At 38.8% G+C, this 16,675-nt stretch overlaps 1 protein-coding gene across 1 annotated transcript in view; it reads right to left on the bottom strand.

Moving 5' to 3' along the window:
• Nucleotides 1-16,675, bottom strand: part of LOC122814860 (phospholipid-transporting ATPase ID-like) — a 2,026,011-nt gene that overhangs the window by 891,742 nt on the left and 1,117,594 nt on the right. The window contains exon 6 of the mRNA XM_044087143.1: nucleotides 7,379-7,440. Coding sequence (XP_043943078.1) covers nucleotides 7,379-7,440 — 62 coding nt within the window. The remainder of the gene's footprint in view (nucleotides 1-7,378; nucleotides 7,441-16,675) is intronic.

The following is a 16,675-nucleotide window of genomic DNA, read 5'->3' as shown; positions in this document are numbered from 1 at the left end:
AGTTTTCAATAGGTGAAACAGACCAAGCAGGGCAGTTTGTCTCATGGAGTTGAAATCTAGGCACAAATTACCCAGAAGAAGTATATATGAGATAGAATACAGTCTGAGGGCTTTTCCTCTCTTTGGGTAGTTTAGGGATCTTAGTCCAGTAATGTTCTTGGTTAGGAATCTATGGTATATTTCTAGTTGTATAACATATTTGGAGAGGTGCATGCTGAAAGGGACATTGTAGACAAGGAATGGTCTGATAAGGGAATTATGACTTGCTTGTTCCTAGAGGAAGTGCCTTTTGAAATTAACTGAGCCAGGTAGAATGACTTCCTGATTACAAGTGAAAAGGGTGGTCAAAGGACAATTGTTATCAATGAAAGTAACCAGATATCTGATAATGTCATTGATTTTATAGAAGTGTCCTTAATATTGCATGAACATGGGAAATATAGCTTCCCAAACAATGACATGTAAATATTTTTGGCATTAATCTTGAGTTCATGGTCAGTTCACCAGGCATTACTGAAACAAGTTCTTATTGGGCACTAGATGTATCTGTAGGGAAGCGTATGACAGCACCACTCTAGTCATAGAGTAGTCATTAGCAAATTTAGTCAGCCATTTGACTTTCACTTTGGCATCAGAAGATTATATGATTGGAGAGGAAAAGGTCCAGGAAAGAGTCCTGAGTGACACCACTGGTGAACAGTTTTTGTGTAGAGTAGCTACCTGCAACACTTACTCTGTGGGTTCTGCTGCTAAGCCAGTTGGCTATCCAGATGATTAATTAGGGGTTAATGTCGAGATGGATGAACTTGTCAATAGTACATGCATGTAGGATTGTATCAGGGCTTTAGCAAGGTCTAGGCTGGCAGTAAGGACACTGTGGCTCATGTCCGTTCTGTCCTGGTTTTGCCACTGGCAAAGCCAAACTGATTTTGATCGGTGGACTGCTGGTTCTCTATGTTTTCATTTATAAGTTTATGGTATGCTCCATGACTTTGCAGATGATATCTGTGAGCCCCTACAAGTTTGGAATTAGCTGGATCTGTGGTGGGGCACCCTTTATGAAGAAGTAGCACTATGACAGTTCTTCAGACATCTAGTATACAGACAGTAGAGAGGCTACTGGAGAATAAGTTCATCAGAAGCTGAGCACAGCTATGTTTGTCACTTGCTAGGATTCAAGGAGGCATGCTGTCCAGTGAGCTGGAGTCCATTCTGCAACTGTAGGAACAGAATGATCAGCAGGTGGGATAAAACTGGAACTGAATTTGTCAACTAGAATGTTGGCAAGGGTTTCAGGGTCAGAATGAGTGGTACCATTAGGTAGTAACTCTAAGCAGTACTCAGTGTTATATTTTATTTTCATGATGTACCTGTAGTAGGTTTTTTAGTTCTCTTTGATGAAGGTGGCAATTTTGATTTTGAAGGCAGCCCTACACTGTTTAGTGGTGACCCTAACCTATTGATAGCCTGTTTTTATCCCATTTGTGGTGGAAGAGGAACAGCTTTTACATATCCCAAGTACAATTATTTTATGTAATAATTCTACCATAAGGGTTTATTTCTGAATTTTCCATTATATTAGTGGTATATTTGGGGTATATATATATATATATATATATATATATATATATATATATATATATATCTATGACCCTTCTATGTAAAGGTTTATATAAAAGTAGAAACTTACAGGCATATTCAGCAGTTTTGGACTTGGATTTAACCAGCTAGGGGGCCATTTTAAATTTATGTTATTATAAACGAATAAGAGCTTGTTTTGGAGTAGTCCATAAATGCAGTACAGATGGGGGGGGGGGGGGGGTTACTGGCATGGACAAAATTAATAAAGACAGGCCAAGAATATTTGCACCTGTAGTGGGGAAGTGGAAAACATGATCTAAGCAACTAGTATTCACAAAATTTAAGAAATGCTATGCATATCTGTTTTTGCTTGCATACATTCTCTAGTTGATGGATGGGTACATGAAATAATAGTTTGAGTTTAACAGATATTTTTTCCAGATAACTTATCTCTGTATCTTAATCAGCTGGAGACTGGAAGTAAACCTGTAATTCATAAGACTATGATAGCTGGTTTTGTTTAGGATAACCAGGACCTTGACACATTCTAGGCATATCAACCTGGAACTGGCACAACTCAATGAGTAGAGAGGTGCTCCCTTTCCATTCTTGGTAGGCCTGAATAAGTAGGAGTAGCTAAAGAACTCAGATATAGAGGAAGTGTTGTCAATGCTTTGGTAACTATGGACTTGGATGTGTCTGAGGCTCAGGAAAGCTTCGAGTTTGAGCATTTTTTTTTTTTTACACTTCCAGCATTAAATGCTTCCACCTTGATGGAGGCTGAAATGGAATTTGCTACATTAATATGTCTCGTAGATGGACATTGCCTAAAAAGACTATATGTGGACTGCAAAAGTTTTTAGTCTCTATGTGGAAGCCATGAGGGGGAGGTGCATGTCATCTCTGGCAAAGCAAGTGGGTCTGTCTACCATCACCTCCTATGCAGACAAACACACACGTACACACACACACACACACACACACACACACACACACACACACACACACACACACACACACACACACACCGGATCTTCCTAGGATAAAATAATTAACCAGTGTTGAGACCAGTTATTTTTGTCCTTGCACTATAGTGTCATTCTTGCTGATGACACAAAGCAGCTTAAGACTTGAATTTTACATAACTTGGACACATGGATGGGAGCCTTGAGCTAGGTGGGATCATATGAAAGTTCAAAGGTATACAAAGAACATTTTGAAGCCTATAAGCCTTAGAAGTAGATAAAAAGAAAGCATGCAGCACATGCAAGCTGCTTCAGATAAAATGATTTAAGATTCTGAATGTGTTTCAAATCCCATTTGATTATTTTTACTGGGGAACCCTTGCACACAATGTATTTGTTTATCAGTGAATGAATGTTATGACAGCAGTTGTGTGTGCTTGATATTCTTTCTAAAGAGAACTACTTTTACAGCTTAGATGTACAAACTATATTGCAGCTCTCCTAGTTTATCATAATCTGCATAACCATAAGTTTCATTCAGGCAGTCACAGAGTAGAGTCTGGCAAGACAATAAGTGCAAATAGTTCTTCCCCTCCACAGTGGCTTACAGTGGCAATGTTTTGTTCTTCTTGTTGGACTTCAGAAGTTTGAATACTTCTCCACCTTTTGTTGGTTCAAGACGGATCACATAGATGACCTTGTTGGCTGCCTAACTGCAGTAAAAAGTGTAATAAACAATGAATATGTTAAGTGCTTAAGGAGCAAATGAGTGGATTATGTTGGGCTCAATTTCATTTCTAAGTCTACAAGCAATGGTCCCAGTCTGTTTGCACACAGAACTAGTTCTGAGCAAATGTTAATTCGAGAAACAAGATAATAAAAATTAATGTTTTCCGAGTTCTATTACACAGTGATGGGTCATTGTTATTCAAAATAAGCATGCTGATTGGACAGCCCAACCAGTGTGCCCATTGTAAGTTGAACATACACCAATACAAAAAAGGCCGATTGCTAAACTGCCATTGAACGGCCAGACATTTTTCTGTTGATATAAGCTACTGAGGCATACCTCTCAACTGTCCAGATTTTCACAAAATGTCCCGAGTTTTGCCTCATATTTTAGGTCTGTTGCTCATAAAATTTATGGTTTTCTGACCAATTGTTGAGGAGTGAAGTCAGTAAATTACATGAATTTGAGTTTCAGACTTCATATCCTTCAGACAATGCACACTAACACAAATCCTGTTATTTTGCAGCTTTCTAAGTTTATAACAGCAACACTTGTCCTTCAGACAATGCATGCTAACATAACTCTTGTTACTCTAGCATCTTTCTAAGTTTATATGAGCAACATTTACAATCTGTCCCTATTATGAGGTCTTTGTCCCCAATTAGTTAAGGCTTTGTCCACATTTCTTGAGCTGTTGAGAGGTATGCACAGAGGGCTGACCAAATACAATAAAAATCAGGTACATTCTGTAAAACAAAAGAAATTACCTGATTTTCCTTGTATTTCTTCACTGTCTTTATAGACTCTTGTACCTCTGAGCTTCCCAATTTTTATAGTCAAAAAAAAAAAAAAAGCAAAACAGATTCTCTTTTCTCTGTTGCTTCCATTGAACAGCATTGATGTATTGTGCAAGCATGGAACATAAGTCCCATATGCATGTGCAGTATATTAACAAACACAGAAGAACAGGAAACAACAAGGAATAATCTTAAGGCGCTGTTATAGAAAAACATTATTTAAGAAAGGCAAGGAATTTCTTTCTTAAACAATGTCATTGTATACTCACAATTACTGATGAGTGGGTGTGGGTATTTGAGGATTTGCCAATGGCTTTGTTTATTCACTCAGGCTATGCTGTCGTGATCAAACCATACAGGGGATTGCATTTCTGTATGTGAGGAGTTAGTTGAAATACATTACTGTAGCCATTCGTCTCCCGTTTTCATTACACTGTAACATCAGCTAGCTGCTTGCAGGCACATAGACTGCCCCAACAAGCCATACCAACAGTGATCATGTAACTTCCCAGTGCATTCAAACATAGGCTGCATCTCTGCTCTAAAAAATCTTTGTAGGAATCCCTTTGATGTTATTGCCATCATGTCTTCACTTTCTTCACAATTAGACATCTTAGGTGTGCACAGAAATAGTTATCTTTTTTTCTAAGCAGCCTAAAGCACATAGCAATTACATGAGCACTGTTAACTGATTATTGATTGAATGTGACTTGTTAGAGGAGCAGTGCATTTGTGTAAGGGCAACCAATTGAAGCACAGCACTGTGGCAATTATATTTATGTGACTTCTTCACATTTGAAGGTGGTGTGTCATCTCAGAATGGGCACCACTGCTGGGGTAAATATGTAGGGAAAGGAACTAAAACTAGTGTTGTTTTATTTTAGAACACAAGGAAGATATAAAGCATGCTTAATCTTTTAAGTTGCTTATTAATACATTTTCATAGCTTCTGTGGTGCAAGTGTCATGAGATTCAGTTCACAACAAACACTCTTATGTTTGCTTTATCTCACATGGGGTGCATACATAATATATAGAATCATAAACATATTTTGCTTTGATAATGTAAGAACTACAATAATTATTTATTTGTCCCTGAAAGTGATGTTTTATAGTACTCTTTCTAGCAATTAATAATCTGAGGTTATGAAAATATGTCTTGTAATACCATGCAACCCTTGGCTGAGTGAATTAGTTCTCTTGGGACCATTAGATAATTTAAGTTTGCGACCTCCTGTCTAAATAGCCAGGGTTCACAACTGCAGCTTGTGGGCTACTAGAGTGTCAAACTGCTGTAAACATCAGGATAAAAACTGAAACCTTCTGCTGTCAATTTCTGAAACATGTAACTGCTGCAGTAATGATAATTTATTTAGGCATCTAGTGCCATAGTGGGAGTATACTCAGACAATTGTACTTGTATTTTACCTGGAAATGTTAACATTTGCTCATACTTATAGATGTGTTGCTTGCACAGTTAGAGCCTTTTAGCTAAATGTATTTATGACTACTCACTGTACGCATGCTAACTTCACATTCAAATGTGTATGTACCTGGACAGACAAATGTTCATGTGCATGCACAGGTATATACAACTAGACATTTACACACACACACACACACACACACACACACACACACACACACACACACACACACACACACACACACACACACACACACTTTGTACAAAGTACTCTACACTTGTAGTCTATCTAGTGGTGCATTTCTTTATTGTCTGTTCAAATACATTTCTTGTGTTTTTACCTTTAAAAGTACATTTTCTTCTTTATTTTGTAGCATTGGCTCAACAATTTTTATGTAGATATGTTGTTACATGTTATGTGTCTCCTTTAGCTGGGCAGGCAAAACTCCACTTTAGAAATCTGTTTTCCAGATACTGGATGACAAAGCTCTCCACCGGCTCTGGTAAATATTAATATTATAATAATTTATTTCCACAATGAACAAACGGTGAGCGTTTTTGTGGACCAAGTCACTTCATCAGACATCTGATGAAGTGGCTTGGTCCACGAAAGCGCTCACCGTTTGTTCATTGTGGAAATAAATTATTGTGTTTTTTATTTCACAGCCTTGGTCTGTTGCTTCCAGTGTTTTTATGCTATTTGACTGGATTTTGGAAGCACAGTTTACCTTAACAACTTATTTTTTGGCTTTGCTCATTAATATTATAATGTTTAAGTGTTTTTATTTTACGTTTTCACAAATAACAAGGAAGTGAAGTCGGTTCTCTTCCTTAGCAATGAGGGCAGATATCTCGGTGCATCCCTGTTGTGTTTTTTTCAGATACCAGAGGATCTCTAACTTTTACATTTAAGAATTCACAAACTAGGATAAAAACACAAACACGACTGCTCCATGATCAGAGCAAAACACACTGCGTTTATTGAAAAATGGTACATAAGCACTTTTGTCCTAAAAAAATTATGACTTCTTCAGATAACCGAAAAAGGTAATATAGCCTTATGAGAGTTTTAAAATAGTCACATGACTTGTCGGTGCCTAACACTTTAAAGCAAAAATGTCACAAAAACACGCTAAAAATAAGTACACTAAAAAGACACAAATATTGGCATACAGGTTAACTGTCTAAAAATTAAATACCTTAACTGTTAAAGTGCTAAAACCCTTTCTTTATTTTTTTTTTAAATATGAAACCTTTTCTAAAACACACCATCCACACCCCCAGCTAATAATATATACCAACTCCAAGACTATACAACAGTGGACAAGAGGCAAATTCCATCCTTTTATCTAAAAAACATTGCTTATGATATGTCAGTACTGTTTACTGTCTTTTTAATAGGTGCTATAGAATCTTTTACATCCATCTGAGCTACCACCATCTCAGGTAAATGTGGCCTTGGTTTAACTTCTCATCCAAAGGACAGCACACTCAGGAGTGCAGCAGTGTTAATATTTCCCATATTTTTTCCCTTTGAGTTGTTTTCAGTTTTCTGTTATTTATTTCTTTGTTATTAATATTTTCCAGTAACTTGTAATCTCACCCCACGGTCCATCCAGTGTTGACCAAGTTGTAGTAATGTCATACTGCCATAACATATTACTTACTGATGGTAGGCAGAAGAGGGCACCATTAACTGTGGCTCTCAGCAAACAGTTAGCTTAGATGTAAACTGGGATATTACTCTGGTTATTTACTGTAAAGTAAGCATGATAATGTACATCTTAGTATGGACAATCCAGCTGTTCTGTCTCCTAAAGACAAATGCAAAGAGTTCAGAGGCCATACTTAATTTTTTTTTGTAATAACAAAACACTTACTGTCCATTGATGAGGACTTGAGCTTGACGGTTGTTGACCTGGTTGTCACTTTTATGTCGATTCTGAAAAACATGAAAAGTAATGTGGTCAACAAACACATGTATTGCTAAGGAGTTAAAGATTAACATTTCATATGGCACAGCTTGTGTAGCTTTTTAATATCAAAGATATATAGGATGACATGATATGGATTAATAACTTTAGAGCTTTCACCAAAAGCTATGGTCTTAGTCACCTGATGCCGCCTTCTTTATGGCACAGGACATCTGTACACTGTAAACAATGGCAGACATACATTGATTACATGATAAAAAAAAAAATTGAATTAGATTTTTGGTCCCCAGTGGCAGTATGACCATCAACCCCATGACCCTATTTCTCTTTGACCCAAAAGTTGGGCTTAACTCCCCCAGAGATTATGGCTGACCCTGTAGAGCAGTGGAGATGTAATTCCATGGGCCACGCAAGAAAACTGAATTATTACAGTCTAACATCATCTTTAGCAAAGGCTGAAGTTTTTGGAGGCCTATGACCCTTGCCCTGTTGGTCAACAAGCATTTTCAATTCTTGCCACACAGAGCCCTGGGTAAGTGCACTCTTTCACCCTCCTACTATACTCAGGTTCATAGGTTCATAGGTGTGTACTAAGCTAATGGCCCTGGAGCCTTTACAAACCTAGCCCACAGAAGTGCCCTGGCATCATGCTGCCTGATGTTAGCTCCAAGTGGCTCTATCAAGTAGTGCCACTGGAGTGATCCCTGGGGTGAACTTTCTATTTCCCATCCACTCATCAACATTTCTCTTGAAGAGGTCCAGTGAGGTGCTCTGCTTGACATGTATGGGAAGTCTATTCCATAGCATGGGCAGTCTCTGGGTTATGAACTTGTCCCTCCAGCATGTTCTGTTGATTGTGATAATGAGGTTGAGGTCTCTGGAGTGTGTGGTGTGAAGGGATTGGGATTTCTTTAGATGTAGCATTTCTAACAGAGCTGGGTCAGACAAGGCTTTGTAAGTCAAGCAGAGATCGCCTCTTAGTAGACAATATGAGACAGAGAATAGCTGGAGTTTTTTTAGTCTGTCCATGTACGACATGTGTTTAAGGCCTAGGATCCTCTTTGTGAGGTAATTTTGTGGCCTTTCCAACTGTTGTATGTGTCTACAGAGGTACATGCCAAATGGGGCATTATACTCGATGACTGACCTAATGCAGGAAGATTAGAGAGAGATGATGACCTCTTTTTTTCCTGGATGCAAAACCCTTGGCAATGAGATGTGGCACACAAAAGGACTTTCTAACCACAGTGGCAATGTGGTGGTCGAAGGAGAGGTTGCTGTCAACCTGTGTCCCCAGATCTCTTATAATGCCTTCAGTGTTCAGTGGGCTCCCATCAATATGGAAATTAGTGGGAAATTAGTTTTTTTTTTCAAAGGGGATGATGACACATTTTTTGGCATTAAGCTTAATGCCATGGTTTCAACACCAGTCATTGGTCAGTGAGGCCTTTCTGTAGGATGTCTACATCAATTGGGGAGTTAATAATGGCTCCCAGCTTGCAGTCGTCTGTGACCTTGGTCATCCAGTGTCCCTCCATGCTGGCTTGGACTTCTGAGAAGTAGATGCCAAACAGGAGAGGACCCAGGACTGATCCCTGTGGGACTCCACTCGTGACTGGTCGGCAGTCTGACTTTGAGTCCGCTACTTTCATACTGTGGGTTCTATCTGTGAGCAATCTGCAACCCACCTAGTGATATAGGGGTTAATGCCTAGTTTGGTGAGTTTATCAATAATTCCTGAGTGGTGAATGGTATCAAAGGCCTTGGCCAGATCAAGGTAGGCTGTATGAACTGCCTTGCCATCATCCATAGCTCTGGTGACTGACTCAAACAAGTCAACCAGGTTGAGCAGGCATGATCTACCTTTCACACAACCAAACTGTATGGTATATAGAGTTTGGAGATTCCCTATATCCTTGTTAATTAGGTCCATGATGATGCGCTCCATTCCCTTACATATCAGACTCATCAGGCTAATGGGGCGATAATTCCCCGGGTCTGTAGTTGCTCCCCCTTTATTGAGAGGGATGACTGCAGCAGTGCACTATTCGGTAGGGACAAAGCCTGAAGTGAGGCTGTGATTGAACAGGGCACACAGATGTGGTGCCCGTTCACTTTGTAGTTCATGTAGAACGCATCCACGGATATTGTTGGGTCCCATGGAAGCTGTATTCTTGGCCTATGACAATGCAGCTTTAACCTGTGCTGCAGTAATGCTAGGTGTCTGACATTCCTCCGGTATTGTGATTGGTCCTTTGGGGGGAGAGAGGGGTAAAGCTGGCACTGAATCTGTTGGCCAGTATGTTGGCAATATCTGTTGGCTCAGTATAGGAGGTACCATTGTGCAGTAACTCAGAGCAAACCTGGGTATTGCCGTGGAGTTTTTTGATATAACTATAAAAGGCTTTGTGGTTGTTTTTAGTGTCTGCCACAATTCTGCCTTCATAGCTGGCTTTAGAGGTTTTGATGAGGGATCACAACTTTTTGTTGAGGCTAATAACGGAGTTTTCTAGTCTTGGGACTTCACATTTTTCTGCAACAGTTTCTTCCTTCTGTTGTAAAGTTTATTAATGGTAGGGGACCACCAGATTGCCTTCCTTTTTTTGGAGGGGAGCGTCTTAGTTCTGTTGGGTATGGCTAGTTCCATCCATTTATGTACGTGTTTGTACAGTGCATTGGTGTATGATTTGGCAATCATGCATCTATTTTCCATTGACATGGGTACTGTGAAGTTAGCCACCTCTGTTTTTGGGAGCCCAAAGTCAGCTTTGGAAAAGTTTTTCATGGTGGTTACCTTTGCGGGTGGTGTGGGTGAATATGGATTTCCATGGTGATTAGTTTGTAGTTGGATCTAACCAGGGAGGAATTGACTATTGGTGTAGAGCAACGGTTGCCCATGCTAGTAATAACCAGGTCAAGGATGTTGCTTCCTCTAGTGGGGGTAAGAATGAACTGGTCCAAGGCATTGGAATTGATGAATTCCAGGAAGTGTTGGGACAGTGTATTGGTTTATGAGTAGTTTTCCCAGTTGATGGAGGGGTAGTTGAATTCACCTAGTATGAGTGTGTTGGGTTGGACCCTAACAGTTTCCAGGGTGCTTAGGAATGTGGATTGAGAGACTTGGGACATGGTTAGTGACCTATAACAGGCTATGACTTGAATCACCATCTTACCCAATGTTATTTGTACCTGAAGTATCTCAGATGTGCTATGCTGGGCTACTTGTCTGGAGGTGTGCATATCCTTTATGAATATGGAGACACCACCACCTTTGAAGCTTCGGTCCATGTTCTGGGGCCAAAAGGTGTGGAATGAGTTATAGCCTGGTAGCACAGGTGTGCTTTCTGCTGCTTTAAACCAGGTCTCCATTACAGCACAAATGTCGATGTTCTCCATTTTGAGGAGTGTTTTGAGCAAGTGCATCTTGATGTTTAGACTTCTAGCATTGAGCAGCATGACCCTCAGACTGCATTTATTTATAGCTGTATTCCGGTGGTAATTTGGTCTTTAGAACATCGCCTAAAAAAGGCACTATAGGGGTGGCAAGAGCCTTAGCCAGTATCTGGAAACCCAGGGGTGACAGATGCAGGCCATCTCTGGCAAAGCATTGAGGTCTGTCAGTCATGTCATCCCAAGCAGACAGATACTGGATTCCCTTAGAATGACACCAGAAACTTAGCCAATTGTTGAAGTCAATCATTTTCTGCTTGTACTGCGGTATCATTCTAGGTGATGGTATGATACTGCTCAGGGCTAGGGTCATACCTGCCTGGGCCACATAATCCGAGAGCTCCTCCATGTCTCTTTTCATGTAGTCCAGGGAGATGCATCTCAGGTCATTCTCACCCACATGGACAGTGACAGAGTCGTACTTGTTGTGGAGTGACCTGAGTGCATGTGTTATCTGTCGGATTCTGGCACCTGACAGACAGCTGACTGTTACCTACTCCTTATTAAACCTAGTGAATGGGACATCAGTGTGCCTCACTATCGAGTCACCTATGATTAGTGTATTGGGCAAGCTGTTTTGCCTTAGCGGCTTGGGTTGAGGGGCACACTGTGTAGGTGAGCTATGTGTCTTGTGGTTTGTGCTGTGTTGTGGCCATCAAGTGTGTTTCTGCTTTGGAGGTCTCTACTGTTTGGGTAGATTTTTATTGAGAGCCGACATATAAGCAATTCTTGACTGAGATTACATTCCTGAATCCCTGTATATGTAGAATGCACTTCTCGAGCCTTCCTACCTCCCAGAGGGCAGCCAAGTGGCTGGACGTAGCCAACCCTCTTTCTATAGTATGGGTGATTCCTCATTAGTTATTCGCTGCCATCCCTCTGCTCCTGGGCTCTTTTAATACCAGGACTGTTTCTAGTGCACTGATCATCTGGTCCATGGTATGGGCTTTACCTTTTACAAAATGCAGCTGGATGATGTGCTCATTATACAATAAATGTCCTGTAGTGCAAAACATTAAGTCTGGAAAATGTACCTTCTATTGACCTTGTCTAAGTATTTCTGTAAATACAAAATGAAGAACTGCCGCCTTCCTTACGGGACCAGTTTGCAATTCATAATTAAGGAATATAGTTCAGCAGTTATGAAAGATGGATTTAGACTGTCATAGTAATGTAGCATTTCTAGGTTAAGGCCTGGTCGCACAATATTTAAAGCAGGTTTGGTAATAAAGGAAGTGCAATGAAGGTAAAATCTGAAATCAACGGTTCCTTGTGAAGTAAACTCAAATAAAACTTCAAGAGATACATAAACATCAACAGAGTGGTCATCAGACATCTACAGACACAAGGAGAGGGCACTCTTATACCTGTGGGCTTATGTTAATTACCAGCTGTCTAGATCACACTGCTCCATTTGTTCACATCACCAAACTTCATCCTTATCCAGGCTACTATGTCACAAAGCTTCTCCTTCCACTATGACATATAGTCACTACTACATCAAAACATAATAATTACAGGGTACTTACTTTGTCTTTATATGACTGCATACTCTGACTTTACTGCTAACTTTGCATACATACAACTCTACTATTTATTTATTTACTTATTTATTTATTACCATTTGATTACCCGGAAAGTCCAACTGGGTAGAAGCTCATTTTCAATATAGAAGTGAGGAGAAAAGCTCCAAATTATTACAAAACATTTTAAGAACAATAATTACACAATCTTCAAAAATAAAACAAAAACATCTGCAGTTTAAATAATTATAACAAATTAAACATAATATAAAAACATTGGTAAAGGATCGATACAAGGCATGTGACAATCATTTAATATTTAGAGAAATTTTAGATAGTTTGTAGAGAAATTAAAGGTAAGCTTGTCTAATACAAACAGGAATTGTAATATGAAGTGAGGGGAAAAACAGGTGTATAGCATATTTAGAGAGAAAGTCAGGGAAGAGAATTAGATAGCACTAAGGAAATAAGTGACAAAGGGGGAGTAAGGAGGTATAAAGAATGAAAGGGTACTTGCTCACTTTTATTGGTTTAGTTTATCCTGGTTTTGAGCAAGAACAGACTCAGATTTTATCTAGGAAGTCTTTCAGAGTGGTTTTCAAATATGGGAGGGAGGGTTTAGACCTGATATATACAGATAAGGAATTCCAGGCCTTGGCAACCTTGGTATGAGTACAGACAATGTCCAGCAGACTTTCTAGGGTTAAAGACAGACAGGATTTTTTGGTCACTGGATCATAATGAGTGACTGGGAACATAGTTGTGTAGAATGTTTTTTAGTCCTGGACAGGCAGATGGATGCTGGATAATTTTATAGGTGGTAAGAAGTTGTGTATAAGTTAGTTGATGTGACATTTCTAATAAATTTAGGCTTTTCAGTGCTATACAGTTGTGGGTTCTAAAACGGCTATGTACTGCAAATTTAGCAACTTTGTCATAGCATTGTTCAAGTTTTAATTTTTGTGAAGCCTGGAGGTTAGTAAGGATGGGAGTGCCATAAAGAAGAGTTGAGAGGAGATAAGTAGAGATAAGTGTAGTTTTAGTTGCATCAGTAAGAAAGTTTTTGGCTCTGCAAAGCATCCCTAGTTTATGATGAGTTTTTCTTATGCAATTTTTTTATGCGGGTCAAATATAAGATTATTATTCATTAACACCCCTAATAGTTTGCTGTGGGACATTACTTCAATGGTTGTATTATCAAGAGAGAGGACTTTAAATTTTGTTTATTCACGAGAGAGGGATTCGGGGGAAAAAAGTAGTAGTTTGGTCTTTTTTTGGGTTGAGCATGAGTTGTGAGTTATGAACCCATGTTTCAGTGGCTGTTAAAGTTTCCTGAGTAATTTTTTGGATGTGTACCATGCTGTCAGATATGCAAACAAGAATGCAATAATATGTGTATTGTATTGGAGTGGCTTGTTGTGTGAAGTACAGAGGGTGTTGATGAAAATGTTAAAGAGGAGGGGACCAAGGACAGAGCCTTGTGGTCCACAGGTGGTGAATGAGAGGTAAGGAGAGAGTGTGGGGTGCCATTTTACTGAGTGATGCCTATTGGACAGGTAGCTTTTGAATCACAGAAGGGTGGGCTGAAAGACACCTATTGCAAACACTTGAAATAAAAGTTTGCTGTAACAAAATGTGTTGAAAGCTTTAGACAAGTCTAGAAACAAGGAAGAGACTAGGTTGCCTTTATATCTAGCTTTATTGACAGTATTTATATAGGTTAGAAGGGCAGTGCTAGTACTATAGGAAGGATAAATCCATGTTTTTTACAGGATAGTAGTTCTTCCTGCAGCTCATAGCCTAGCAATTGTTTCTGAATACATTTGTCAAGGGGAGATAAGACTGCTACATGTCTAAAGTTATTAATGTCTGTTGAATTTCCTCCTTTGTACAGAGGGATAACGTGTCACTTTTTCCTGAGAGATGGAACATAGTATTTCTGAACTGACCTATTTATGAGGGTCAAGACAGGATAGGCTATGATAATGGCTGCCATTTTTAGGTACTAGCTTGGAAGGTCATTGGCTGAAGAACAGCATGGTTTACGTTTGTTTAAGAGCAGTTTTATATAGGATGTGGGCACAGGTTTGAAGGTGATAGTAGATGTGGTGATATGTGGCTCTTGGGCAGAGTTAGATGTTGAGAAATCCTTGGTTAGAGATACTATACTATCTATAAAATAAGAGTATTGCAGTTTCAAGTGGTGAGTTATCTGGAGAGGACTTTGGATGGAATTTTTGGCTGGGATGTAAGATTTCTTTAATGGATGTCCACAATTTTTTAGCATTGTGTTTAGTATTATTCTGAAAGTTATTATAGTATATTTTTTGTCTTCATTTATTTGCTTTTTAGTCCGATTGCAAAACTTATCTTGTCTCACGCTAAATAAATTGATACATATCAGCACTTACAATAACTAACATTTATGAGGATGAGAAATAGCTAGGGGAAGCAATTATATGGGCAGACTCATTGGTGGTTTGAGATCTCACCAGGATATGAGGGCATTTTTAACTTAGGCCCTAAACGGAGTCACTATATTATATCTTTATGAGGACACAAATGCATGCACCTGTAATGATGGGTACTTTGGGGATTGTGGCACTGGACTGTTCCTGTCCACCCCCTTTCTCCCACGGAAAAGCATGCCCCCTGTTCCCCTGCCATCCCCAACAGATGCCCAAGCCTCTAACCAGACCTGAGTCTCCCGGGCCATAGTCAGCGTTTTGTCCCTGATACAAGTAGAGTCAGTTACTTTTACAGATTTTTAGAAGGCACCTTATTCTCCTCACTTTCTGTCTCCCAACTGGTGGCACCTGTAATGTAGACTGTGACAATTATGCAAAAAAGTAATGCCATGGAATAATTAGGGCACACCGACACTAGAGATGCAAGTGGACTTTGTATGGCACAAATATGAAAATAAAAAATAAATTAAAAGGAAGGAAAATTAACTTTTCAATTGTGGTATCAAAGATTAATATACAATGGACAGCATTAATAAAATGTACTGAAACAGAAGAAAGAAGACAGAAAAAAGCCAATTAAAGCTGAAGGAGCCAGGAAATGCAGTCATAAAAGCTTATCCTCATTAGATGATAGAGAATTAAGTAAATAAAGAATAAGAAGGGTATGAAAAGGATACATTGTTATCCTATTAAGAAATAACTGAATTCTAATTATAATTATAATTACAAAAACAGTATTTTTACTTGTATAAAGGAACAAAAACACCAAAAATTCCAAATACAGGGACAATGAACATGGGTGCATAGAAAGGAATAGGGAAAAGCAGGGCTAATAAAAGAAGAGAAGAGAAACAGAGAGAAACAATCAGAGAAAGAAAGAAAGAAATGTTATAATGAACTTTTTAACACCCATACACCCATAAAGATACATATATATATATATATATATATATATATATATATATATATATATATATATACATACACACATTGATCTACTACTTACTGAAATCCCACTTCGTCGAACTTCATAATGACGAGACGAAGTTGCCAACAATGTAGTTTCATGAACACCCGGATCACTGTAAAATAATTCTTGGAAATGAACCTCTTGTCCAGCAACACTTCAACAACAAACCAAAACAAATCAAACCCACCCAAGTGAGGGGCTTTTCCCCTGACACCCTCACAAACTAAATAGACCATATATAATTTGCAGGGGGTGTGGGGTTCCAGGGGAGCTCCCCCCTGAAAAAATATAGAAAAAGTTAAACATATCTGTGAATTATACATACATACATACTCTGGGATCGCACTACAGTTAGGAAAAGGGCAGATTTCTGGATCCGCAGTGTACCGCAATCTGCATTAAACATATATAGCTAATTTGATGTTCTAACTTCCGAGCTTGTGCAGTGCTGGTCTTTTAAACATTTGTTCTTGTCATCTTGTTTTTGTAAATTTCAGTTATGTGTGGATTTAGTCTACTGAAGTAGACACACACACACACACACACACACACATAAATATATATATATATATATATATATATATGTGCGTGTGTGTGTGTGTATATGTGTGCGTGTGTGTGTGTGTGTGTGTGTGTGTGTGTGTGTGTGTGTGTGTGTGTGTGTGTGTAAATAAATATATATATATATATATATATATATATATATATAGATATATATATATATATATATATATATATATATATATATAGAGAGAGAGAGAGAGAGAGAGAGCTGTGTGTGTGTTTGTGTTTGTGTGTGTGTGTGTGTGTGTGTGTGTGTATGTTTAATGAA

This window comes from Protopterus annectens, chromosome 1.part1, assembly GCF_019279795.1.
Source record: "Protopterus annectens isolate FY-2018-M chromosome 1.part1, PAN1.0, whole genome shotgun sequence".
In the NCBI taxonomy this organism is placed as follows: Eukaryota; Metazoa; Chordata; order Ceratodontiformes; family Protopteridae; genus Protopterus; species Protopterus annectens.
Note: the sequence above shows the minus strand (reverse complement) of the source record. Positions and strands in the feature narration are given on the sequence as shown.